Source organism: Chinchilla lanigera, unplaced genomic scaffold, assembly GCF_000276665.1.
Source record: "Chinchilla lanigera isolate Chin_1 unplaced genomic scaffold, ChiLan1.0 scaffold00037, whole genome shotgun sequence".
Lineage (NCBI taxonomy): Eukaryota > Metazoa > Chordata > Mammalia > Rodentia > Chinchillidae > Chinchilla > Chinchilla lanigera.
The window spans coordinates 14,744,178-14,769,675 of NW_004955438.1; the positions used below are offsets into that span (position 1 = coordinate 14,744,178).

The 25,498-nt window shown below is 47.7% G+C and overlaps 1 protein-coding gene across 2 annotated transcripts in view; it reads left to right on the plus strand.

The window, feature by feature from the left end:
* Slc24a4 (solute carrier family 24 (sodium/potassium/calcium exchanger), member 4) overlaps nucleotides 1-21,339 on the plus strand; it is a 155,738-nt gene extending 134,399 nt beyond the window's left edge. For both annotated transcript variants that reach the window (XM_005390329.2, XM_013517214.1), the window contains 5 exons: nucleotides 6,920-7,086; nucleotides 10,529-10,643; nucleotides 14,058-14,170; nucleotides 14,573-14,638; nucleotides 15,344-21,339. In XM_005390329.2, the coding sequence (XP_005390386.1) occupies nucleotides 6,920-7,086; nucleotides 10,529-10,643; nucleotides 14,058-14,170; nucleotides 14,573-14,638; nucleotides 15,344-15,496 (614 nt within the window). In that variant the 3' untranslated portion in view covers nucleotides 15,497-21,339. The remainder of the gene's footprint in view (nucleotides 1-6,919; nucleotides 7,087-10,528; nucleotides 10,644-14,057; nucleotides 14,171-14,572; nucleotides 14,639-15,343) is intronic.
* Nucleotides 21,340-25,498: the final 4,159 nt, after the last annotated feature.

Genomic DNA, 25,498 nt, shown 5'->3' on the forward strand with positions numbered 1-25,498 from the left:
TGGGAGGCTGAGACAGGAGGAACTCAGGATTCAAGGTCAGCCTGTCTGTGTCTTGTGTCTGCCTTTCTCTCTCTCTCTCTCTCTCTCTCTCACTCTCACTCTCACTCTCACTCTCTCTTGGCCAGGCTATCTCTTTTTCAAAAATGCAAATTCTCAGACACTCATTCCTGACCTGATACATCAGCAGCCCTGGGGATGTAACCTCTCCACGGAATGCTGCTTTCTGCGCCAGTCTGAGAAGCAGTGCTCTAGGAGATATATTCTCCAGGTGGTGTGAACACGTCTAGCTCCAGGGCCCATGGAAATCTGTATCAGCCAATGACGCAAACACCCCCACATACCACTGCCTTGATTGGAATGTCTAATTAGTTAATTGTCCCAATTAATCTGAAGTTTCCATCGACAACTACATCTGTTCGTACTTTGTCCCTCCAGTATGATTAGCCATCTGTCTTGTTCCAGCCCGTTTTAAGTACTTTTTGTCACATAATTAAACTGTAATGTTCTGCTTCGAAAGGGAAACTGGAGAGCTTGGTGGAAGAGACACCAGCAGCCACCCCTCTCCCCTTCTCTCCTCTGCGTCTGCACAGCAGTCAGCGTCTGTGATGAGCGTTTTCTCCCGATGTGGCAGCTAAAGGGCTGGAGGGGACCAGGAAGGGCTTTCAGGTGCATTGGGGTGGGGCAGTTGTCTCTTGGAATGGGCATTGTCCCATCATCCCTGTGGCCTCTACAACACTCTCTACCATTTCAGGCATGAGTTAGTCCAGGCTTTTCTAGCGTTAGGGACCCAACCAGGCAGCTGTAAGTAACCCGAGCACTCATCTCAGCAGGACTGTGCATGGGGCTTGGGAGAGGTCACAAGACACTCCTGTTCGGCACTGCTCTCCTCATCTGCTTCCTCTGCTGCCTTGCAAAGATGCTCCCATCCCACTGGGTCATCCAAGAAATAGTGCCGCTGAGTGAAGGACTGTGTTCTTCATGGAACAGAAAACTCAAGGTTTTATTTTTCTCATTCGATGAGAAGTCCTGTGACAAGGGACGCCATGGCTGTAGCAGCAGATTGGATTTTTGCACTCTGTCTTCAGCAGGTAGCTATGGCTTCAAGGTTGCCAAGTGATTGCTCCGTTCCAGTGCATCTATGCCTCTTTACCTTGGTCCTGTGCAACTGGGTGCTCTAATTTTCCATTTCAGAAGTGTTTCCTGGCGATGTTCTGGCCTCTTGGCAGAAGTTTAGGAGGTATCTGATTCCGTCCACGTAGTGGATGGAATAGGACTCCTTTGCAGGGAGTGCGTTTTTAAACAGTGATTCTCACATCCATTATATGTGGTTTAGGGTTGTTTCTTTTTCAGCTGATTTCTTCTGCGTCCTGTCCTCACATTCCAGGGAGCCTTTGTAGCCTCCCATGCATTTAATTAGAGCTGAGTTCTGCCACCAGTCAGGGATTAGACTGGGGGCTCTGCTTTCCCCAAGCTGTGGAAGGATCCACCAGGTCCCCGGCTGCGAGGGGCTGGCAGTGCAGCCACAAAACTAAAAATACCAAGAGCAAGGCCTGATGGCTCCATCAGAAACCAGGTCTGTGTAAATGCACTGCCTCCGTAATAATGGTGAGACACGCTATCAGTAAGATTCTTCTGTGGCATGGACAAATACGGTACTGTCCTGTTCCCACATCCCCAGCGGACTATTTGCACCTCCATTTCAAGACAGGAAAGTAAGCTCAGGGGAACTGCTGGCCCAGTGCCCTCAGCTGATGAACTGCCTGGACTTGAACCCCTAGTCAGACGCCTGCCTTTGCCATGGCCTGTCTCACCCTTGGCCTTCCATCACTGAATTTCACCACTTAGAGCAACTCGGTAACAAAGCAGTCAAAAAAATGCCCAATGGCACAGAGCAGGACAGTGTATCACGTCTTGCTAATCCAGACGGGTGTGGGAGGCCCCAAGAGCCATTGCCAGCTGTGTTTACACCCAGCCAGGACAGATGGACAGGTGGGTTCCAGTGGCAAGGCCAGAATTTCAGTAATTCCTAAATACTCTTAAAATGCAAGGCATTTGTGGAAGGGAAAGATTACCATGGGCCAACTGGGTTCAGGGCTTTGTAGAGGAGTCAGAATAATAGGGAGGGGGCAAAGGGGGTCCTGAGTGGGTGCCAGCCATGGATGTGTGCACACATTGGCCATGACCCCCAGTCATAAATAATCCACACACGTACGCATGCACACACACGGTTGTCTGTGGAAAGGAAACAGGTCTCATGCACTAACGTTTGCCTTTCACTGTGTGGGATGGCTGTAATATTTTCTATTTCTTTTTAAGAGAGATCTGGTTGCCACTCACTACACTGACTTCTCACTCCACCAGGGGATCTCAGCCCACAGTGAGGAGCGTGGCTGTGGAAGGGGTCTGTTGAGGAGTGTTCCTAGGAAATGGGGGCAAGCTGTGATTCTGGCCACCTAGGTGGGGCCAAGGTGATGGTGGATGTCAAAGCAAGATGCAAAACCCACACCAGGCAAAACGAGGGCTGATGCTATTCATTGTCTGCGACAAAAGAAATTCATCCTGTTGATTTGTATGTATCTGCAAAGAGGTTCCTTGGCCTGCAAGTGTCCAGGGTCACATTCCCCAAAGTGAATTTTCCCCTTTGCACAGAGGTTAGTTCTAGCAGTGCCCTCGGAAATTCCCTGGAATAAATTGGGATGTGGACCAGCAAGGGGACAGCCTGGGACTTTGGACAAACCAACGAGGCAGGAAACCATTCTACCTTGGGCAGGGCTCACAAGGCGCACAAAGGCACTTGTGGAGAAAGACCCAGGAAGATATGTTTTTTAGATACAGCGTTGAAGAGAGATACAGAGATTGATTCGCTGATTACTAGCTAACCATATTCTCTTGACTCATTGTAAGCAGATTGTTTTGTTTCTTACTAAACATACTTTTGATTATTTAGGAAGATAAAAAGCACAGATGTACAGAACCAAAACAGCTAGTGCCAGCCTACGTTGCAACTTTAAAAATCCACATACCATAAAATCCACCCTTGTAAATGGTACAATTCAGTGTTTTTCCTGCTATGTTTATAGGGCTGAGAAATCATGACCAATATATAATTCCAAAACATTTCCATTAGCCTAAAAAGAAACCCCATACCCACCAGCAGTGACCCCATATTTCCTCCATCTTCCCATCCCGGAGCACCACTGATCTACTTTCTGCCTCTGTGGATTTGCTTGTTTTGGACATTTTGCATAAATGGAATCAATTTTTAATGAACAAAATTTCACTTTCATTGATACATCAGGCCTACACTGTTTTTCCTATTTCATTTATTTTTGCCGTGACCTTTCCTTCTTTCTGCTTTTTTAAAACTTAATTTGCATACTTTTTTAAAGAAAAAAGGTTAGACCATTGACTTAAAATCTTTCCCTTTTTTAATACAGACGTTTACAGTTACACTTTCCTGTCTAAGCCCTCTTACACTGCGTCCCATAAGTTTTAGTAGGCTGCATTTTTGTTTTCATTCATCTCCAAGTATTTTCTAATTTCCCTGGTGATTGCTTCTCTGACCCATGAGCTATTTAGAAGTCTGTTATTTAACTTCCACATATTTGTGATGTTTCCAGTTTTCCTTCTGCTGTTGATTTCTAATTTCATTCCACTGAGGTTAGATAACATACTTTGCATAATGTCAGTCCTTTTAAATGAACTGAGTCTTGTTTTATGGCCTAACATATGGTCAATCCTTGAGAGGATTGCATACTACCTTTCTGGATTACATTAGTGTCGTTCATCAGATTTTGGAAGTTCTTACGAGCATGAGTTCTCAGGGTTTTTCCCGTCCCTTCCCTCTCTTCTGCTCTTGTAACCCCATCGTGTGCATCTGACCTGCCGAGAGTACTCTCAGCTCTCTCAAGTCCTGGTTACTCTTCTTCATTCTTTTTATCTTTTTGTTCCTCAGACTAGAGTGTTTAAATTGACCTATCTTCAAGGTTGTCGATTCTTTTCTTCTGCCTGTTCAAATCTGTTCTTGAACCCTTCTCATGAATTTTCTATTTTAGTTATTATGCTTCTTAGTTCCAGGATTTCTGCTTGTTTTTTGAAATCACTTTTATTTCTATTAATTTTTTGGTGAGATGTCATTCCCACACTTTCGTTTTTTTGGACATTAAAAAAGCTCCTTTGAACATATTTTTAAATAGCTGGTGTAAAGCTTGTCTAATAAATTCAACATTTAATCTTCCTCAGTGGGGGTTTATTGGCTGTGTATCAGCAATACTTATTCTGCATGTCTTATAATTTTGTTATTGTTATTGAAAGCTGGGAATTCTCAGTACTATAATGGGACGGCTCTAGAATTTATATTCTTCCCCCTTCCTAGGGTCCGTTGTTGTTTTTACTATGTTGTTATTTGTTTTGTTTGCTTACTAACTGGAAAATCTGTATTCTGTTGTATATGGCCACTGGAATCTCCACTGGTTACCCTGGAGTCAGCTAAAGATTTCTTTTTCATTCTAGGAACTGAACCCAGGGCTGAGCAACATCTCCAGCCTTTGTTGTTGTTGTTGTGGTTCTTTGAGATGAGCTCTCCCTAAGCTACTCAACTTCCCAGGCTGGGTCTGAACTTGTGATTCTCCTGTCTCAACCTCCCAGAGTGCTGGGATTACAGGCCTGTGTCACTACACCTTGCTTGGCTAGTGGTTGAATAGTTTGTGCTTTCTTTTTGTACTAGTGCCAAGCCTCACCTTGAGGCCGAGATAAGAGCTCAGGGTGGTCTCGGGTCTCTGCCAAGCAGCAACCAGCACTGATGCAACCTTGACGTGCACAGGGTCCCTTGGATTCTGAGGAGCAGATACAAGCTCTGCAAAGGCCCCTGCCAAGCAAAACCTTGTTCCCCAGCTTTTCCTTTCTAATATTTTTGGTTAGCCTACCATCTGTCCCAGATGTGATCTTCCACCTCAGGCAGCATGATTTAATCATTGCCTCTGATTGCTTTCCACAAACACCCCAAGGAAAAGACTTTTCACACTGGTGATCTCCGGGTCAGGCAAAGAGTGCTCTTGAGAATAGAAGTGGGGACTTCTGGAGACCACAAGAGAGGTTGAATAACAATCATTCTGTGGAAACAGGCATCCAACATGCTTTGCGAACAAGACACATAGAGGCTTTTTAAATTTTTATTAGTCCGTGTTTGCAGTACATAATGATTCCATTCTTCATGGGAAGTTGGTACATGTACATAGTACAGCTTAATTCTTTTCACGGCCCCTTCTCCTCCTCTCCTTCCTCCTCCTTCCATCTCTTGGTCCTCTCCCCACTTATAAAAGATCTGTCTCCCTGTTGCATGTTACTTGTCTTTCATTTTGCTCTTCAAACTATTTATACTTTGGATTTTTCTTACAAGAGAAACCATGAAATATCTAAGCTTGTGCATCTGATTTCTTTTACTTAGCATTATGGTCTCAAGGTGCATCCACTTTCCTACGAATGACTTAAGTGCATCCTTCTTTATGGCACAGTAGTGCTCCATTATGTATAAATACCATATTTTCTCTATCCATTCACCTGTTGATGGATATGTATAGGCCGCTTTCAAGATTTAGCTTTTAGGAGTTGTGCTGCTGTGAACATGGATATGCATATGTACGGTAATATGATGTCTTTAAATCTTTCAGGAGGATACCTATAAGAGAATAGCTGGGTCCAATGGAATTTCTAGGTTTAGTCTTTTGAGAAATCCCCATACTGGTATACATAGTGGCAGTTAAGTTTACATTCCCACCAACAATTTTGCGGAGAGACAACCTGTAGAGGCTCTTTCTAGGCTGTATTCACAGAAGGTTTGGACACATGAACCAGGACAGACTCAGTCCTGTCTGCCTCCTCGGGTGGCTACCAGGCTGCTGTTTTCCCTGGCACTGCAGCTCTTGATTTTCAAGGCTATTCCTAAGCAGGCAGAGGGAATGGAAAATGGAAAGTTAAGATGCCTCAGAGCTCCCTGGTCTTACTGAGATCCAGCTGATTTTCTTAAGTAGACTTCTCAGATTGCTGTAAGCCTTGGGTTAATCTCCAGAATTCTGAAAAAGGACATTGTGGCCATTTCTGCCATTGTCCACATTGCTTTTACAGAGAAAAGAATTGTCCACCCTCACCAACATCCCCAGCACCCTGCTCCTGAGCCATCCGTGCACACACATCCTGTCTGCTCATTAAGGACACCATGCTGTCATCCAGTGGCTTAGTGAGGCCACTTTTCCTTGTGTGATTTCCTTGGTAGGGCCCAGTAAGGTGCAGCCACCAGCCGGGACACCCACATTTTAGTTTTGCATCTGCTGCAGGCTGACCATATGACCTCGGAGCAAAGGTGCTGAGCTTTGCAGAACACCTGCTATGTACTGTGTGTGTGTTGGGTGCTTTGTGAACACTGTGTCACATCTTCCTTGCACCTACAGAGATAGTGTCCCTGTTTCACAGATGAAGAAACTAGGAAGATACAATGTACTCAGCACTGTTCTGCATGTGGCCAGTACTCTGTATGTTACTGTTCTGTTACTCTTATGTTAGCATGAACTTTGCCATCAGAGGAGGAAGTAGAGTTGAGGTGATTGCTCAAGGTCACTTGAATTGCAGCCCAGGTTTGTCTGATTCCAAAGCCCATCCATTGTCCACATCCCCGCTGCAGATCCCCTGTCCTGTGCCACATGAAGGATTTGAACTGAAGAAAGTTATTCAGTCAACAAACACATTCTCAGCTGTCTGCTTCCAGAGTGAGGCAGGCCTGTGATTCTCCATGCTCAGTTGCTTGGAGACACATCGGTGGCATTCTTTTGTTTAGCTTGAAAAAACGAACCTGCAGTAGACCAGCAGGTGTGTAACCCAGTGTCTTTCTCTCCCCTACCTCCTTGCTCTCCCCTGTTCCCTGCAGAGGCCAGAGGGGACAAGGCCAAGTGGGTGTTCACATGGCCACTCATCTTCCTCCTGTGCATCACCATCCCCAACTGCAGCAAGCCCCGCTGGGAGAGGTTCTTCATGGTCACCTTCGTCACCGCCACGCTGTGGATCGCCGTCTTCTCCTACCTCATGGTGTGGCTGGTGAGTGGGGAATGGCAGGTGAAGGAGGACTTGGGCTCAAGGCATCGTGGGAACTGCTGGGCCACCTTGGGCAAGTCCCTGACCTGGCTGTCTGCAGCGTATTTCTCTGGGAAAAGGGTTCTCACCAGGTGCATGATGACATGCTGGGAGCACTTATATAAATGTCTTTTTATCAGCAGAACAATCCCATGAAATAAGCATTTTTATTGTCCCCATTTTACAAATGGGGAAAGTAATGTGTCTAAAGTTACCCCACTAGTGAGTGCTGGAGGTTGTGGGGGATGCAGGCATTGGCCTCCTGGTCCGTCATCTCAACCACTGTCTTGAGCAACTGGTCCCTTGGGTACTGGAATTCTCAGATGTCACTGAGCAGACATTTTGCAGGTGGAGAGGTGTTGGTGTGGCTTCTGGTAAGCTCCTCTGGCCATGCAGGCCAGCTCCTGTTCAAACCTTTGACTGGCTAGGCCAGGATGGGCCAGGCCATGCAAGTGCCCCCTCCCCTGTGCTCTGTGATCCACCCCCAGAGCCTCCTCATCCTCATCCTGAGTGAGGAGCAAGAGGGGAACACGGTTACAGCATGACTGTGGTGCAGTTAATGGTGAAGGAGGCCCCGCCAGCCACTCTTGCTTCCGTGGCTCTCCTTGCATCACTCCATTCTCCTCCTTACATCTGACCAAGGGCTGAGATGTTTCTCATTCTTGACTGTTGAGTAGGGGGCCAGGCTGGGAGAGTTCCCGGTAGGCACACAGCCCTCTGACCTTAGCTCCCAGGGAAAGGTGCAGCATTATGGGGACAGAAGAACCTTGGAGGTCACACAATGTCAGATCTGAATCCTGGTTCCACCTCTGAGGAGCCGTGATACCTGGGCAAACAACTGGCTAAACCAGGGAGAGCCCCTCTGTGAAGGTGGGTGATCACCAGTCTTACAAGGCCACTGCAGAGGAAGGGGGAGCCTTGCACATTGTAGGCACACAGCAAGTCCTGGCTCCACACCCAGCCAGCTCCAGTCACACAGTCCCCATTTCCTTACTATCCAAGCCCCCCAGAAAAAGATGATACAGGTAATAAAAACTATGCTTTAAACGCATTGAATTTGCACATCTTAGTTCTTGGAGTAGAGGCCAACCCATGTTTACATTTTAAGGAAAGGATCCAGTTGTTCTTGATAATAGGTATTCCCAAACAACAGCAAAAAAAAAGTTATTTCATAACATTTGAGTAGAAATGAGAATTAGGAAGATTAACTAAGGAATGTGATTTTTTTTTCCTCTTCTCCAATAACTGAAAATAACAGTACTATTAAATCAATTCTAATTGCAAGGAGGTAGGACACTCCCATCTACACTGCCAATTTAATTGCAAGGAGGTAGGACACTCCCATCTACACTGCCTTGACTTACAAATCCTACTCATGTTTCTTTTTTGGTTTTTGGTTTGAGACAGGGTCTCACTGTGTATTCCATTCTGGCCTGGAACTCACTATGTAGCCCAGGCTGGCTCTGAACTTGTGGGGATCCTCCTGGCTCAACCTCCCAAGAGCTGGGATTACAGGTGTGCACTACAATGCATAGCTCCACCCTTGTTTCTTAAATTTGCACCAAAGCTTCTTGACTTGGCTTAGGTCATAGGAACCACTTACTGGGGCACTCTGACCTGTGGATTTGAACTTCAAATGGCCTCAGTTGGGGCATTAGGATAGCCTTGACAATAGAAATCTGTAAACAAGCTGGGCATGGTGCCACACACTTGCAATCCCAGCACTTGGAATTAAAAACTTGCCAGCCACCCCTGGTTGGCCTGTGGAGACCCCTTTTGTGGACAGTGTGGATTAAGCACTGCTGGCTCCATTGTTATTCTCCCCACTTGCCTGGCCCAGGACAGTCTCATTGGTGAGCTCAGCCTGAGCTAAGCACTGTCTTAGAGGATCTCCAGACCCCTCTGCAAACCTCCTGCTAGTAGAGAAGTGTCTAGCCCACACACACTGGCTGCATGCTAGGGTTAAGTTTTGCCCTTAGAAACCGTAGCTCATGTGGGGCTCCCTGAGTCCTGTGAAGCTCATCACCCTTATTTTCTTTGCCCCTATCAATTGCGAGCAAATGATTGAACTAGAAGAGAAACAGACTGCTGAGAACATCTGGCACAGCCAGGTGCTGTCACTTTACATTTTCTTATTCCATCTTTCTTAAGCCCATTTTAGAGATAAAGGAGCTTGGGGCTCAGAGAAGCAAGAGAGCTTATCCCAGATCACATGCTGGGACTGGAGCCACTGACCAAGATGAGAGCAGCTCTAAGGGGTGTCGTCATTCCCCATCTCTAGATGAAGAGAGGCAAGGGATTTGTGGACTGGAGGGCCCCAAATGCTTCCAGAGCTTTCCATCTGACTGCTGCTCAGGGGCCCATCTATCTCTCCAGTGTCAGCCATGCACATGCATCATGATCTCTAAAATGCCTGTGTATCCTTTGATCCACGAGATCTATCTTTTGGCTTTATCCTAACGATGTAGCAGAATGAAAATCCAAACAGCACAAGGGAGAGGCCTGAATTCCGGCTGCAGGATAGGAAACGTTGGCTTGAATGCCTGCTCCATTACTTACCAGCTGTGTGCCCATGGACATTGATACTAACCTCTGGGAGCCTCAGTTATTATAATTAAGGTGCCTCCCTCATTAGTAGGTAGTAAATAATCAAGTATGTGATATTAGAAGAAATATGACACCTGTCGAATACCTGGTACACAGCAAGTGCTCAGCAAATGTTCTTAGAGCGAGCGATACTGTAAGGATTAAAAGAGGCCATCTAAGATAAACACAGGAGGATTGGTGAAACCTTTACAGCCATACAATGAAATATAATTATCAATTTAAAATATGTCATAGATGAAGATTCTGGATGGCAAGGTACTCATGATGTATAATTACAAAATAGATATTGATAGTATAAACCAATGTCATTTTTTTCTAACACATATACCAAAAGCAAGGTCAAGGATACAGTTCAAAACAGTGGTTTCCAAATGAGCTTCCAAACCCACAGTGTCAGGGTGCCAGCCAGGTGGGATACAGGCTTTTAGGCCACGTTTTGGAAATCTGGGGGTGTGGCCTAGCAGTCTGCTTGTTAACAAGTCTTCCCTGAGACTTCCTATATTCTCAAGTTTGAGAACCACTGGCCAATGTGAAGTGTTAATGGTGTTTCTCTGTGGGTCTTGAGAAACGGTAGGTAATTTTTATTTTCATTTCCATTTTTTATAAGTGTTTTAAAATAATAAACACATGTTACTCATATTACTTCCCAGGGGGTGAAAAACATTAAAAAAAAGTTTTTAAAACCATATTCCAGATATTTTCTCTTGGTAACCACATTCAAGTTAAAAGCACACAGGGTAAGGAAAGTCCCCAGCGGTGTTCCCTTGTGAGTTCAGTTGCCCACCCCTCTGTCCCGCAGGTGACTATCATCGGATACACATTTGGGATCCCCGATGTTATCATGGGCATCACTTTCCTGGCCGCAGGCACAAGTGTCCCAGACTGCATGGCCAGCTTGATTGTGGCCAGACAAGGTATGGCTCGTGCCTTGACCTCTGCAGCCAGCCGTCAGCGTCAGCCTGCTGACCCCCCATCTTCCCCGCGCAAGCTTGGTGGCCAGGTTGTGCCACTGCACACTGGCAGTTGCCAAGTCTGCAGCGAGGGAGATCATGACCTCGAAAGCATCAAGTGTTAGATTGCATCTGTAGAGCAAACATTACCAAGATGAGATGAACTTCTCCAGACCTTTGGAAGCCTTTTCCCAGGTGGTTGTCTAGAACACGCCCTGAGATCACCAGTCAGTGTGAGACTGAACGGAGTCCAAGCCCAGACTTCAAGTACCAAATGAGCTAGTGAGACATGTCGCTGTCTTAGGAAAGCAGAAAGAGCCACCTATAAATCCAACTATTTCCCCATTCTTCTTCTAACCTCTAGAAGACACAGAATCTTTTGCTTTGTTTCGAGGGTTTTCTTTGGGGTTCATTAAGCGGCATGGGTTGGACAGATGAGTGGTGACTGACAGTCTCTGAAGGCAGAACAGAAGCTGTGAAGACCCTGGCTGTGATGTACGGCTCCTTTTCTGCCAGGGAGCCATGGTCACAACATGGCCTGCCACAGGTCTTCCCAGAAGAGGAGCTTTGAAGGTCTAGGGGTGGGGAAGGGCAAGTCATGGGGGGAGACAAAGAAGAGAGGAGGAAGGCTGGCTGGTCAGCCAGTGGGGCTGAGGAAGAGTAGAGGGGAAGGGCAGTATGTGCACATGTTGGGTGGTGGGCAGGTGCCTTACAGAGAATGGGGACAGCAGCTGAAGAGGTGGAATTTAATTGGGTAACCTTGCCAAGAGTGTACTAAGTTCCCAGAGCAACCATGACCACTAGGCGGCTTAAAACAACACAAATTTACCTCCCAGCTCCGAAAACAAGGTGTGGGCAGGGCCTCCCCTGCAGGGTGAGGGGAGGAACCTCCTGCCTCTTCCTGGCCTCTTCCTCTTCCCATGGCTGACACCATTCCAGTCTCTGCCTGTCATCCCAGGTCATCTGTCATCCGTTCCATCCGGTGTGGCTTTATCTTAATGTGTCGACATCTGCAAAGACCCTATTTCCAAATAAAGCCACGGTCGCAGGTTCTGGGTAGATGTGGATTAGGGACCCTTCACCCCAGTGCAGTGAGCGGGAGGAAAGCTGATGTGCGCTGAGGGCCCGCCTGATGTTCAGCAGCGTGAACTCGGGTGGGGTCAGTCATGCCAGCTCCAGCAGCTCCAAACAGGTGGCAAGTTCATCCCCAACTAGGGGCCCCCTGGCAGGCCAGGAGGGCAGTACAGTGTGCAGTGCAAACAGCTAGTGAGGGGGAAGGTCATGATGCAAGAAGTTTAAGGGTTTGAGGGGTCCTGGTGAGTCGGTGAAGTCTCTTTTAGGAGCAAGGGACAAGTGGGGTTCGAAGGCAGGACACCATCGCACCGTGGCCGCAGGGGATTGTGGGTGTACAGAGATGGAGGAAGTGGATGGGGCTGAGGCTGGGAGGGGGCTGCGTAGCACTCATAAGCGTGACACTGATGTGGCTAATAGAGAGTCCAACAGACAAGGTTAAGATTGAACAGCTTCTTTATGATAAAGGGTGCTGAAACTTTGCTTAGAGACCACTGCACAAAGCAGGAGACCATGCAGGCCCCAGACTCCCTACCGGCTCCCAGCTCACAACGTGGCCCAGGCGGCGCTGACCTGCATGCGCACAAGAAACAGACTGTCAGGCCCTGCCCTGGCCTCACTGAGTCAGGGAGTCTTCTGATTAACCAGACCCCTGGGTGACGGCACACTCATGGGAGTTGGAGTCACTGCCCTTTGGGTCCTCAAAGGGCCACACTGCTGCTGTGGCTGCCTGTGCAGGACACCAGTCCTGAGACCAGCCTGAGAAGCTTGTCTCCTCTGTCCATATTCAGCCATGTTTATCTTCTCTTCCCTGAGACTTCCTGTATTCTCCAGTTGGAGAGCCTCCTCTTCAAGTGCAAGGGACTGCTCCAAACAGTTACCACTTGTTGCCATGTTTTGTGTGACTGATCCTGGAAGGCCAGTTCCCAGGGATCCAGCTGCTCAAGGGAACAAGCTACAAAGGGCATGAAGCTGTACTCAGAGCGTGGGGGGCAGGCAGGAAGGAGGTGTCAGTCCAACAGGAAGATTTATGTGCCGGGGTCAGCAGACAACAGCAACAAGGACAGGCAGGAGGAGGAGGTAGCCTGACACACAGGCAGGACAGGTGCAGACAGAGGTGGGCCGCTTGTCTCCAAAGCTGGCAGGAGTGATGCTGAGCTTTGCAGCTACCAAGGCGATGTGATGGGTGTACACACTGTGTTTCAGGCTTGTCATCCTGCAAACATTTGTGTGTGTGCAGGTTAAGACGGGCATTTCAAGTAGGACAGATTTCAGCTGTCATGAGACAGCTGTGTATACAGCTTTGCTCTACTTTCTCATACTCTTCGAATGATCAAGTTCTTCTACCTGTGTGGCTAGCTTGATGCTGGACTGTTGGGTAGGAAAGGGAAGAATGATGGTGTGGCCCCAGCCTCCGAGATGCCTCCTGTGTGGCTGAACAAAGATAGTTTACCCTTCCAAAACCATCGGAACATAAGATCTGATTGCCTATTATCACAGCCAAGGCTACAGATGCTGTTGCCTGTTTACAAATACACATTGTGGCTGGGTATAGATGACCCTGGACCAGGTGTCCTGAGACTGGGTCGCTTGTAAACTGTGTACCCTTGATCACCTTCTGCATGAGGATGATGTCACCACCCCTTCAGTGTAACTAGGAGGATTAAATGGGTCAAAGCTTGCAGTGGGGCCTCAAAGAATGTGATCTTACCACCCTGGCAGAAGTACTGAAAGGCCCTGTATTCATTCACCAAGGCTATCCTTACTGCAGACTGGGTGGTATAAACTGCAAAGATGTGCCATCTCACATTTCTGAAGGTCAGAAGTCCAAGGTCAAGGTTAAGCGGGGCTTGGTCTTTCTAAGGCTATAAGGGAAAAGCCTCCCCAGACCCTTCTCCTGACCATCACCTTGGCTGTTTTCATCCTCACTTGGGGTCCTCCTGTGTGCTATGTGCAGATTTCTCCTTTTCACAAAGACACCACTTGGATAAGGGCTCACCCTAATGACCTCAGCCTTACCCCTTGCCTTGTTAAAGGCCCTGCCTCCAAATACGGTCATATCTTGCAGCATTATAGCGCTCTAGGACTTGCACATTGAGTTTTGAGACTCACAGTTCAGTCCATAATCGGGCCCTTAGATTTCATGATTGGCTTGGATCTCTGACCTCAAAAAACAGTCTTCGAAACGGAGGGTCTGTGACAATGGAATTACTTTCTAAGCATAGCACTGATAAACAGTTATAAGAAAGAATGTTGGTTTTCAGTGACCTGCTGTTGATGAGAGAGATATGTTGGTTGTCCCCTCAGGCCTCGGAGACATGGCGGTCTCTAACACCATAGGAAGCAACGTGTTTGACATTTTAGTAGGACTCGGCATCCCGTGGGGCCTGCAGACCATGGTTATTAATTACGGATCCACAGTAAGTTCTTTGTACTGCATAAGGAAATGGGGTAGACGCGTGTTGCAGAAAACAGTAGCATTTACCTAGTTCCAGCCCAGGGTTTTGGAAGACTCATGGCCCCTCTTGGTACCTTCGCACCCTCCTTCTTTGACAGCTACCTATGGGTGCCCCAGGTGGGAGACAGTGTTTACTAAGATTTGGTTGGTGTCTTCCAGCACCTGTCCCTGTTCTAGGCCAGGTCCTCAGATGAGCAGAGTCCAGACCGGAGCCCACATTGTCCTGACCCCCGACAGCCACGTGCTTATCTGAGGATCCCCATATTTTCCTGACAAGGGGATGAGTAAGCCAGAATATTCTGGGCTTTCAGAGTGGATCGGCCAAGCAGCCCCAAGACTCACATGAGTGCGTTTGATTTTCCAGGTGAAGATCAACAGCCGGGGTCTGGTCTATTCCGTGGTGCTGCTGCTGGGTTCCGTCGCTCTCACCGTGAGTCTTTACACCCCCAAATCACAAGCCTCATGCATGCTGCTTGGTGTCTGGTTCTGCCTCATCCCGGACATGACTCCAGACGCCTCCCTGTCACTTGCTCCTGTCAGTGAGGGACAAAGCCAAACCCAGTTTTGCCAAGAGCATCTGAAAGCATCACAGCATTTTTTTCCTGAGCAGAGATGTTACCAGGGGAAGTGAATTCCATTTCTTTTCTTCTTGGGACCTGGTCCAGTGTTCACTCTCTCAAGTGCTAGTGGGAGTGTTCCCTCCCTCAAAATGGGCACAGAAAAGGATGGCCCAAGCTACAGTTTGCCAGGAGTGGCTTATGGGAGCCTTGGGTGGCTCAGAGAAAGAGATCACAATGGTGTGAAGCAAAGGGCAAAACCCGTTCATCCCTAGAGAAGGCCTGGAACATGTGCGCCCTGAGGAAGTGGCCTCTCTGCCCGGGGAGGGTCAGTGCCATAAGGGTGGCCCGTGAATGTGCTGGGGTCAGCAGGGCCTAGCCAGAGACTCACCCTGATGTTGTCAAGTCTAAACATTTGGGGCTGATTCTGGTAACCTGAGGATAAACCTGGTGGGGCCCATTTGCTCTGATTCACATTCTGCAGAAAGTTCAAGGGTTGTTAACATACACTCTCATTTTTAGCCAAAAAGCCCTTGTTTGTTGGCCCGCAAGCCCACCTCTCACACTCTCTCTCCCAGGTCCTAGGTATCCACCTCAACAAATGGCGGCTGGACCGGAAGCTGGGCGTCTACGTGCTTGTCCTCTATGCTGTCTTCCTGTGCTTCTCCATAATGATAGAGTTTAACGTCTTCACCTTCGTCAACTTGCCCATGTGCCGAGAGGACGAATAAGCGGAGCTGCCACCCCGGGAGCTGCCTTGGCCCCCCGTGACGCTGGTGACCTCTTCTTTCCCTCCTTCCCCACCACAGGTCTGTCCTGCCTCGGCAGCCACCATCTGTTCTTCATGAGCTGGAAGGAAGGGCCGTTGTGGTCTTTGTGTAGTCACAGGCCAGCTGCTGGGCGTGCCTCCTGGAGTCCTGCCCCACTCGAGGCAGGTTTGGGGATTCATTTGGGCTGAGCAGCTCCACAGACCCTTGAGCTGCCAGGCACAGGGATGTGTGTCTCATCTCTCCTGCACACTGTAGTCAGAGGACCTCTGCGTGGTTTTCTTTCTATTGCCAGGCAGCCTTGGAATGAGGCAGTCAGTGAGTGTAAGGTCTCCTGGGGCGAGTGCAAAATGGGACAGTTGCTCTCAAGTGTCCCCTCTGGGCCACAGGGGCAAGCCCCTTGTACAGCATGTGCCACCAGCTGGCAGCTCTTGAGCTTTGGAAGAGGCAAGGCATCAGCCTGCTGGGGTTTGAGACCATGATGGCTGACTTTCCACTTCTTTTTCTGGAAAAAAAAATTGGAAGAATGGAAACTTTTTCTTCCCAGCAGAAGAGAGAAAAGCAAACAAAATACTCTTAATATCCTTTTTATTGATGCATTCAAAGAATGAGCAATGAAATATTAAAAATAAAACGTCATATAGATCATCATACTTGAAAAATATCATTCCACACAAAAGGATCATGATGGGACCAAAAAGATAACCCTTGTAGAAAGTGAATCCTGTGTGTATCATTGTGCTTTGGCTCTAAGACTTCTGGTTTGGAATTTAGAAAGAGGTGAAAGACCACCATGGAATCAGGTGCTAACTCAGAGACACGGTAGGGTAAACTGCAACATTTACAGCTAGATATTCCAGAACATTCCAGACCTTCTGTATGATGCAGCACACTGTCCCTTCAAGCATGTTGTTTCTTGCTTTTGCTCTATTTTCAAAACCAGCTGTGGAAAGACCCAGTTGTTTATATGTCCAACAAATTTCAGAAGTGATGGCTCATGACAAGAAGAGAGATTTGCTGAAACACACCAAATTGCTCTCTGGTTAGCTGATGGCAAATATGAAAACCATATCTTAGAGCATTTAGATCTAAGTTTCTTGAACCTTATAGTTTGCTACACATGAAAGTGGGGGGGTGGGAGTTGATTCAAAAATAGATAGAAAATATGAGACAATGTTAAGCTTCTTCATAGTTCTAAATATACATATATATTTAAAGATTTATGAACATAAACCATTCTTGGGTTCTAAAAGGAAAGCACAAATTAATTTTATATAGAGTGGTTTTTTTATTTTTTTAATGTTTCTATTGCAAAAGTCTATCAGATGCGATGCACTTTTAATATTGAGATATTTTGCACAAGGTATGGGACTGACCCATAACGATGTGAGAAGAAAGGATTTTAGTGATTCACCAGAAATCACTTTAAACTTGGTAATGATGAGTTTAAATCCAGTAGCTAATCCCTTCCTGAGACATGGGACTCATGACCCATCTGGAAATTTCTAACTATGCTCTTTAAGGCCTCTGGAATTTCCAAAGGAGGAAGTGTTCAAGCTTGTATCCCTTAAGTTCCTGTAAGCATGAACTCACCATGGGATCTCATTCCTATTACCAGGCTTCTCTTTGGGGTTCACATCAGTATTAGTAGCTGCACCAAGTCAAAGCTTCACTTTTTGTCCCTCTTCCTGGATATTGGGCTCAGCAGTCTTCAAATTGAAACAAGAGTGATTTTCCTAAGAAATTAGCTAAGCAGGAAGGGAGGAAGCCCATCGATGCGTTGGTATAAACTGTAGCTTTACAGGGTTTCAGAGCCACTGGAGACCACGCTGTGCTGATAGCTTAGATCACCTGGGACACACACACACACACACACACACACACACACACACACCTGTTTCACAGACTCATGCAGGTTCTGAGTTCTTCTGTTTCCATTTTGATTCTCCTAACCACCCTGTGATATAAGTATGGATTATTCCATTTAATACCCAGTTTGGTCTTAGAGAGGTCAAGTGGTTCCAGTTACTGGCCAGTAAGTAGCAGTACTGAGCCAGGTATCAGCCCAGCGCCCTCCCAGCTCAGCCAGGGGACGTGGTTGTCCAGCCTGAAGTAGTGGGTGTGGCTATACATGGCTATGCCTTTGCGCTTGTCTGGGGCAAAACCTTATCAAATATCTAATTAGCTCCTCCTTCTCCAGGTCATCTCCTAACATCTGTCCATCTCTGATCTTCCTATTTTTTTTTCCTGCAAAAGACCAAAAACTCTTTTTAGTTATGATAAGGCACAGGCCACCTAACCTCTGAAGAATTCCCTGCTGGTTTTCAATTCTCTGAAATCCTTGTATAGCTTTCAGAGAACATTTCCCTCATCTTCTTCCACAGAATCCATTTGAGGTTATACAGTATACTGCAGGTGCAGTTAGAGGTTTAAAACATTATATTTTTAATATGCAGTACACTCCTCTTGGATAGTTTTCTTTGGACTTCAATGTGCCAATGTAACTTCCTTAAAGGCTCTATGCATTTATTATATCTAGGAAACTATATGTACACTATAATCAAAAATTCTCTTTTTAACTAACTATTTTTCCATTGCTACTTTAAAGAATTCCTTGAGAATTTAAGTCTTCATTTTTTAAAACAACACTTTCGCCATTATGCAGGATTACTTCCTTTATTGTATCCCCGTGGCTAATTAGTTCATTAGCAAAGGGTAATTACTTCTGCTACAAAAATAGTCAAAAAGCTACATGTAGTTCTTCCTACCGGGAGGCAGAAAGTCAAAATGAACCTTCGCACTCCAATGGCAAATGTCCATAGAAGCGGGAGCAGGCGGTCCCTGCCACTTTCTGACTGGGAACTTACCCTCGCCAGCCTGAGCACCGTGGGGGATGGGGTGCGGTATCTTGGGAAGCTGGCCCTGGGGATCATTCTGGGTTAGCTGCCCTGAGACACTGAAAGTGGAGGGCACTGTGGGCAGGTCTGTCTTGTCCCTTCCCCAGCCCTGTCCTTCCTGGAACTCAGTCTCTAGTCAGCTGTCCCTGTGCTCCTCCACCTTGTCTCTTGTGTCTCTGCCTTGTGCACAGACCTGGCTGCCCTTTTGACTTTTACCTGCTCATTACCCCCCTCACCCGTGAGGGCATCCTCTCGCTTTTCCCCGGCTACTCCCAGCTTTTGCAGACCTGGCACTGAAAAGGCACAGACTTTCCTGCAGCCAGGTTGAACCAGGTGAGGTTTGCACCCCACTCAAGGTCAGCCCTGCGGACCCCAACCAAAGACCCCCCCCCAATCCTGGGCTGCCCCGTCCTTGTGCACCTGCTGTTCCGTGGTGATGAGGCCTCACAGCCTGGGCACAGCTGCTGCCACCCCTCAGAGCACCGAGCCCCCAGCAGGTGGTCTCGGAAAGGTATGGGTGCATCCCTGCCCTGTACCCCTCTGTTCTGGCCTTTCTCCTTCGTGAATCCTACAACCCCTTCCTCGCCTTAATGTGGGAGGAGGCCCAGGGACAGGAGGGACCAGGAAAGGGCCATTCATTGCCCCTGGGAAAGCAGGCAAGAAGCCCAGAGCCAGAGCCCAGGCTAAGGCTGCCTTCTCCTCCCTTCCTTGCTTTCCTGAGTGTGCAATGGGCACATGGGGCTGAGACAGTAGAACAGTGGGGTCCTGTTCCACCTTTTGGAGTTTCCCCAGAAGTCAGCAGCTGAGAAGTCTGAGAGCTCCAGTGCCCCTGGATGCACTGTGGACACGGCATGGGCCCTTAGGGGAGGGCTCGCCACACCTCAGATATCTCCCACGGGGTCCCTAACACTCTCCAACACAGTTTCCATGGGCTCAACCTTCCCTGCGGACAGCAGATATGTCCCAGACACCTGAGACAGACGACATCTGCAGGCCACTCTCCTGCCACACTGTGAGCAGGTGGGTGTCCACGTACCATTGAGAGAAGGAGCCTTTCTTCCCATTCTGCCACCTATAGGAGGTTTCTGCAGGGAAGCCCGATGAATGGCATTAGAGCTTTGAATGTTTCAGGGGAGCGTGTAAAAAATTTCAACAACAAATGGCTTCCAGGTTGCATTTGTCTTCGCTGAACCCTTAAACACTGAAGACACATGCCCTGCTTTGTGTCATCTTTGGCGTCTTTTTTCTAAGACACTTTGCTACTCCTACGGTGTCGGTGTCCAGTTGTCCAAGTTGTGCATCTTCCTCTCTCTTCTTAGCAGGGGCTAAGAACTTGCTCTTACAGCCTGAATGCCCTGGCACAGGACTGGGGCCTGTGGGAAGCATCTCTAAGAGGCAAAACACACATTGCCTGTGTGAAGGTCAAGGCCTTGTCTGTGTGACTTTTCTGTCCGTTAGAGTTCCCGAGCTGGGGTGTGGCCGTTCCTTGGTTAAAAGCCCATTGACAGGTCTGGGCACTGTCCACACCTATTCCTGCTCTGTTGCCAGAATCCGCACAGTTGCTCCTTATGAATCATGTTAGTCATGTTAGCTGGGATTTTGCCATTTACAAGGCCAACGGAACCCTCAGTCCTGGAGAAAGCGTGTACCCTCTGCTTCTGGTCACTGGAAAACAATTTTTTTGGGAGAGAGACCATGCAGCTTTTGGTTTTCTAGATGCATGGTTTGGAATAATCAGGCTTTATATATAGAGGGAGGGTCCCAGAGCACAGAGCCCACCTCTTTATCACTTCAGAATTCCCAATAGAGTCGCCTTCCAACAGGAAGAGGCCTCTCCTCCTCCTGAAGGTGACTTGGCTGTGAGCAAGGCTGCTGCTTCCTGAATGTTCTAGTGGGCTCTTCAGGCGCCTGGGAACCTTGCCTCACTTCACACCTTAGCCCCTCTGAGCTGTAGACCCCATGACTCTTTCTCTGCTTCCCCATGGGGCTCACACTAGGGGTATTTGGGGACCTAGCAGAGTTGTGGCTGAGCCACTGGGGTTGAGGATCCCATCGGGTGGGGAGGCCTCACGCGTAAGACTGGGCTTCCAGTTTACAGCACTCGTTCCCTGGCAGGGTGCCTCTGCCTGCATCTCCCGTCCAGCTGGGAGCAGTTGCTGGTGTCTGAATACAAAGAGAGCTTTGATTGCCCAGAGAGGAAAGAGACTGCTGGCCAGCTGGGGCCAGCCCCAGGGCAGACGTAGGATCACCAAGGCAGAGCCGAGCAGGGTGGAGAGGAAGGCTGGCGAGGTTTCCCCAGGGTGTTTGGATCTTCTTGGGGCATAGCCAGAGCTTCCTTATAAACAACCCAAACCCAAGTTCTGGGACTGTCCACACATGGCTTAAGGCTCCACAAGACATTTCTGGCATCCTGGGCTGAGTGCTGCCATCTTTGTTCATTACCTTCAACAGGCAGAGCAGGAGCTATGGGTCAGAAAGCTGTAAATAATAAATATATTTATGCCGCTATTTATTTTTTCAATACCTGTGGCCTCCTGCACTGTGAATGCTCTGTGATATGAGATTCTTAGCTTAATAAAACTGTCATCAAAATTGAATGAATTGATATTACTGGTTCCTAAACACCGGCATGAGTTTACTTTTATTGTAAAGAAAAATCTAGAGTAAATATGAACTAAACTTTCCTGAGAAATCTAGCGGTCAGTATTGTAATGCAATATATCAAAAAATCTGTACGCCGTCAATAAAATAAACGAGCACAAGTTGTCTTGCCCCATGTAGAGCTTCCATTCACATTTTCAGAGACACATACATATTTGTATTTTTTGAAAGAATTACACTGGAATAACAGCCATTGGAAACCATTTCTATTTGCATATTGAGAAAAAATAAACTTTAAAAAGGATTCGAGGTTGGAGCTTTTGATTATAATGGTTGGAAATGAATAAAGGAGAACTGTGTCTGCTGGACTAGCATGAATGACCCACCCTTTTCCTACCTTGTTAGCTTCACAGGTGTGGGACCTGTGTGGTCAGTCACACCACACATCACCCCACATCTAAAGGGCTCTAGCTTGGCTGTCACTATCTTGAAAGTCTTAATGATTCTGTAAAGGGGATGCTACATTGCATTTGGCGCTGGACTCTATAGATTATGTAGCTGTTCTGTCCATCAGGAAGAAGGTTTCTGCCACTGGCTCTTGTGTCATGGGAAGTGGAGGGTGGTGGGTAGAGGTTCTGGTTAATTTCTCCCATCTATGAACTTCCCTGAGTCCCAGCTGCCTGAGTGCCAAAGCAAACTTCAACGCATGAGTCATTTGGGCATCTTTTGTGTGTGTATGGGATGGGTACTGGGGATTGAACCCAGATCCTTCCCCCTGAGCTACATTCTCAGCCACTTTTTGTTTTTTATTTTTTATTTTGAGGCAGGTAGTACTAAGTTACGAAGTTGCTCAGGCTGGGCTTGAACTTGTGACTTTTCTGCCTCAGCCTCCCGGAGTACTGGAATGATAGGTGCACATCACCATGCTACCATGCCTGGCTTCACTTGGGCATCTGACACATTAACAACTTGGCAAGAACCTGTCTCAAAAAATAAAAAGGACTGAGGATATAGTTCAGTGTGATTCAGTCCCTAGAACTTGAAAACTAAGCAAACAATAATAGATGATAGATTTAGATAGATGATAGATAGATAGATAGATAGATAGATAGATAGATAGATAGATAGATAGAGGTTGTTCCAAGCAAGTCCAAGTCCTCCCTAGGTCCTAGTGCAGATGGTCTGCTGGTGGAGAAACAACACCTTCCCTTGTTTTTGTCACTCATGTTTTCTAGCTGGTGTCTACTGGGAAGAACAAAAGGGAGAAGCAAGCAGGGAGCAGGAGTGTGTTCCAACCTCTCTGTCCCCACCAATGGGCTCCCCTCTGACACTCAGCTACGTACTGCCTCTGAGGTTGCACATCCTCCCCTCCATCCTAAATGTGCATTCAGACCAGGATCACCCTGGGCCCTTTTCTCAGTCATTGTCAGGTTCAGTGCTGTGAGTATTGTCTCTCTGCCAACACACACAACCCCTTTCTCTTGGTTCTCCTCCCTGTCGTTACCTCTCTGTCTGCTCTCTGGCTTCTCCTTTACTTCCATAAATGAAAGTCCTTCCCTGCATTCCATCCTGAAAACTTTCTTCTGCCCAGTGGTTCTGGATCCTGGCTGCCACTGGAGTCCTCTGCAGACAGGTGGAAAACTCAGGTGCCCAGACCCCACCACACAGGAGAGCCAGCTAGCCTGGACATGATGACGGTTTAGAGAATCTTTTTGAGTGGTTCTAATGTGCAGCCAAGGTCAGGAACCATTCATCTAGCTCTGCACACCAGGCTCACAGCCCTCCCACATGGAGCCAGGGCTGGCCCCTCCTCTCCTGTCCCCCAAACTGATACTTCCAGCACCAAGGTTCTGAGTCCCTCCAGAGCCATCCTACCCTGTATCTAACCTTCTCCTGGGCTGTCCAGCTAGATGCCTCCCAAGCCCAGAAATCAGCATAAGTAAAACTAAATGAGTGCCGAACTGGGGATATAGCTCAGTGGCACAAGCGCCTGCCTGGCAAGTGCAAGATCCTGAGTTAGATTCCTGGTTCCAATAAATAAATAAATAAATAAATAATTAAATAAATAAATAAATAAATAAATACTGAGTGCGAATCTGATCTTTTAAAAAAATGGGCAAATGTTCCCAATAGCTTATTCAAACACCCAAAATCTTAAACACCAACAGGTAAATGGAGTAAAAGAAAATAAATCCTAAATCTAAAAAGAAATGCTTACATAATCAGAAAAAAATTGAATCTTGAACTCTAGGTGTTGCAAAAGTATTTAAGGATAAAGTGTACTGGTGTCTGCAAGTTATTTTGAAATGCATCCAAACATGGATAGACGGACAGATGAGTGGGTGGATGGATGGATGGATGGATGGATGAATGGATGAATGGATGGATGGGTGATGACAGACACATGACAGCAAGTTTAGTAACATGTTGATGGTAGCAGGCAAAGGGTGAGTATAAGTGGTCATTGTATAATTTTTTCAGCTTTTCTGCATGTTTGAAATTTTTCATAAAATTCTGTGAAAAAATGAAATTCATCCTTCAACCCCAAACCTACTCCTTCTCCTTCGCTGCACTAAGTCAGTAGAATCACTGCTTTGCACTGCCAATTGTCAATCCTCCCGCCACCCCCAGTGTGGGACACAGCTATCCGTTTTCTCAACTCTTCCCTGCAACCTGTTTTGCAACCTCTCTCCCTTTGGGTTTAGCCTGCTTTTTCCCACTGTTAGCTTCCACCTAGTCCCTGCTGTAGAGTTCCCAGCTGGCCTTCCTGCCTCCTCCTAGTCCATCCCAACCTCCGGCAAAGTGAGACCTTCAAAGGAGGCTGGTTCCTCCTCCCCCTCTGGCTCAGCCCCGGGGCCTGTGGAGGAGTAGGCAGCAGGCCAAGGAGGTGGAGTGGGAGGCTCTCCAGCATCTTTTTGGAATTTGTGCCCTGGGAGGCAGAGTGTGTTGAGATAAACGCTGCCACAGGAAGAAAGCAAGCTAAGGGATCTTGCCCCACTCCTACTGGAAAAGCACTTCCTGGAGGTCAGAGCCACAGACCTGACAGTCCAAGGGTGGGTAGCATGGCCAGGCCAGCAGAGCAGCTGCTACTCATGAGCAGGTCGGGGGAACCCTGTGGGGCCATTGACCCGCAATTGAGGTTGACTTGGATCTTGCAGATGGGGCACAGGCTGAGGGGCACTGGAGGCTGAGGCTGTAGATGCCAGCACTGACCAGTAGCTGTCCTGGGAAACCCTCCTGCCTCAGGCAGGTTCAGACCCCACTGGCCCAGGCCAGGGTCTACTTTTTGCCCATCACCTACATGGTTTCCGGGGTCCCTCACTTAAGGGTGCACCGCGTTCAGCTTAACTTCTGCTGTCACCAACATCTGCCTTGAAACCTGTGTTACTTTTTGAGCAAGGTGTTGTGCATTTGCATTTTGCACTGGGTCTTGGGAATGTTTAAATAAAAATGTATTACAGTAAAAGACATGGTGCCATGTGTGCCCCTCAAAATCCTTCCCCTTGTTTCAGACACACTTAAGCCATCACTCTTGGTACTGTGTCTTTTACTGTAACAAGTGTTTTTAACATGTAAACATCAGCTGTATTTTTCGGTCAAGGTCACCATGAGGACCGCACTGTGCTTTGGAGGCCTCCGTAGGCAAGTGAGTCCCTCGGGAGGCAGGGACATCGTGTCTCCTTTCCTGTCTTCAGCAGCACCTGCCCAAGGGTGCAGTAATGAACAGCGGCTGAACTGCAACCACACTGCCTCTAACACCACCTGTCATGGCAGGGCACCAGGGGGAAGATACCAAACAGCCCACAGAGATGGGTAGCCCTTATGGTCTTATAAAAATCACTTACAGAAAACAATTGAATTAAAGAAAGTCAGTGGAAAGAGACTAACATTTTTCGTGAGCCACTACTTTCCAGGCATTAGCCACCTGCCATAGGATCCTGATTCACAGCTTTGGGTGGGAATTCACACAACACCCATCTACTAGAAGAAGGAACTTGGGTTCAGAGAGGCTAAGAAACTTGCCTAAAGTCACACAGCCAGCAAGAGAGGAGCCAAAACTGGAGCTGCATGTTTCAGTGCTTCTGCCCCCAGTACCCAGCTGCCCTCCGCAGCTCTCTGCTTGAAAGTGTTCATCCCTGATGCCCCAGGGTCCTCCTAGCCACACCTCACACCTATCAATAGGCTCTCCCCAGATGGCAGCAGAAGCCCAGCTGGCCAAGGGTAGCTTGGGGTCAGACTCCCCATACACTGATCACCCATAGGCACCCTGTGATTTCACAGTTTCTCACACAGAAGTCTTGAGAACACCCACACTTGATCAAAGGACGTATATGTTCCCCGAAGGGTGAAGTGAGACAGAAACAAATCAGTCCTGGTCCTTGCCCCACATACTTAGGGGACATCTCCTTTGTGACACACACCACACATAGACTGGTTACGTGGAGGACCACTGGGATGGCTCCCCCGA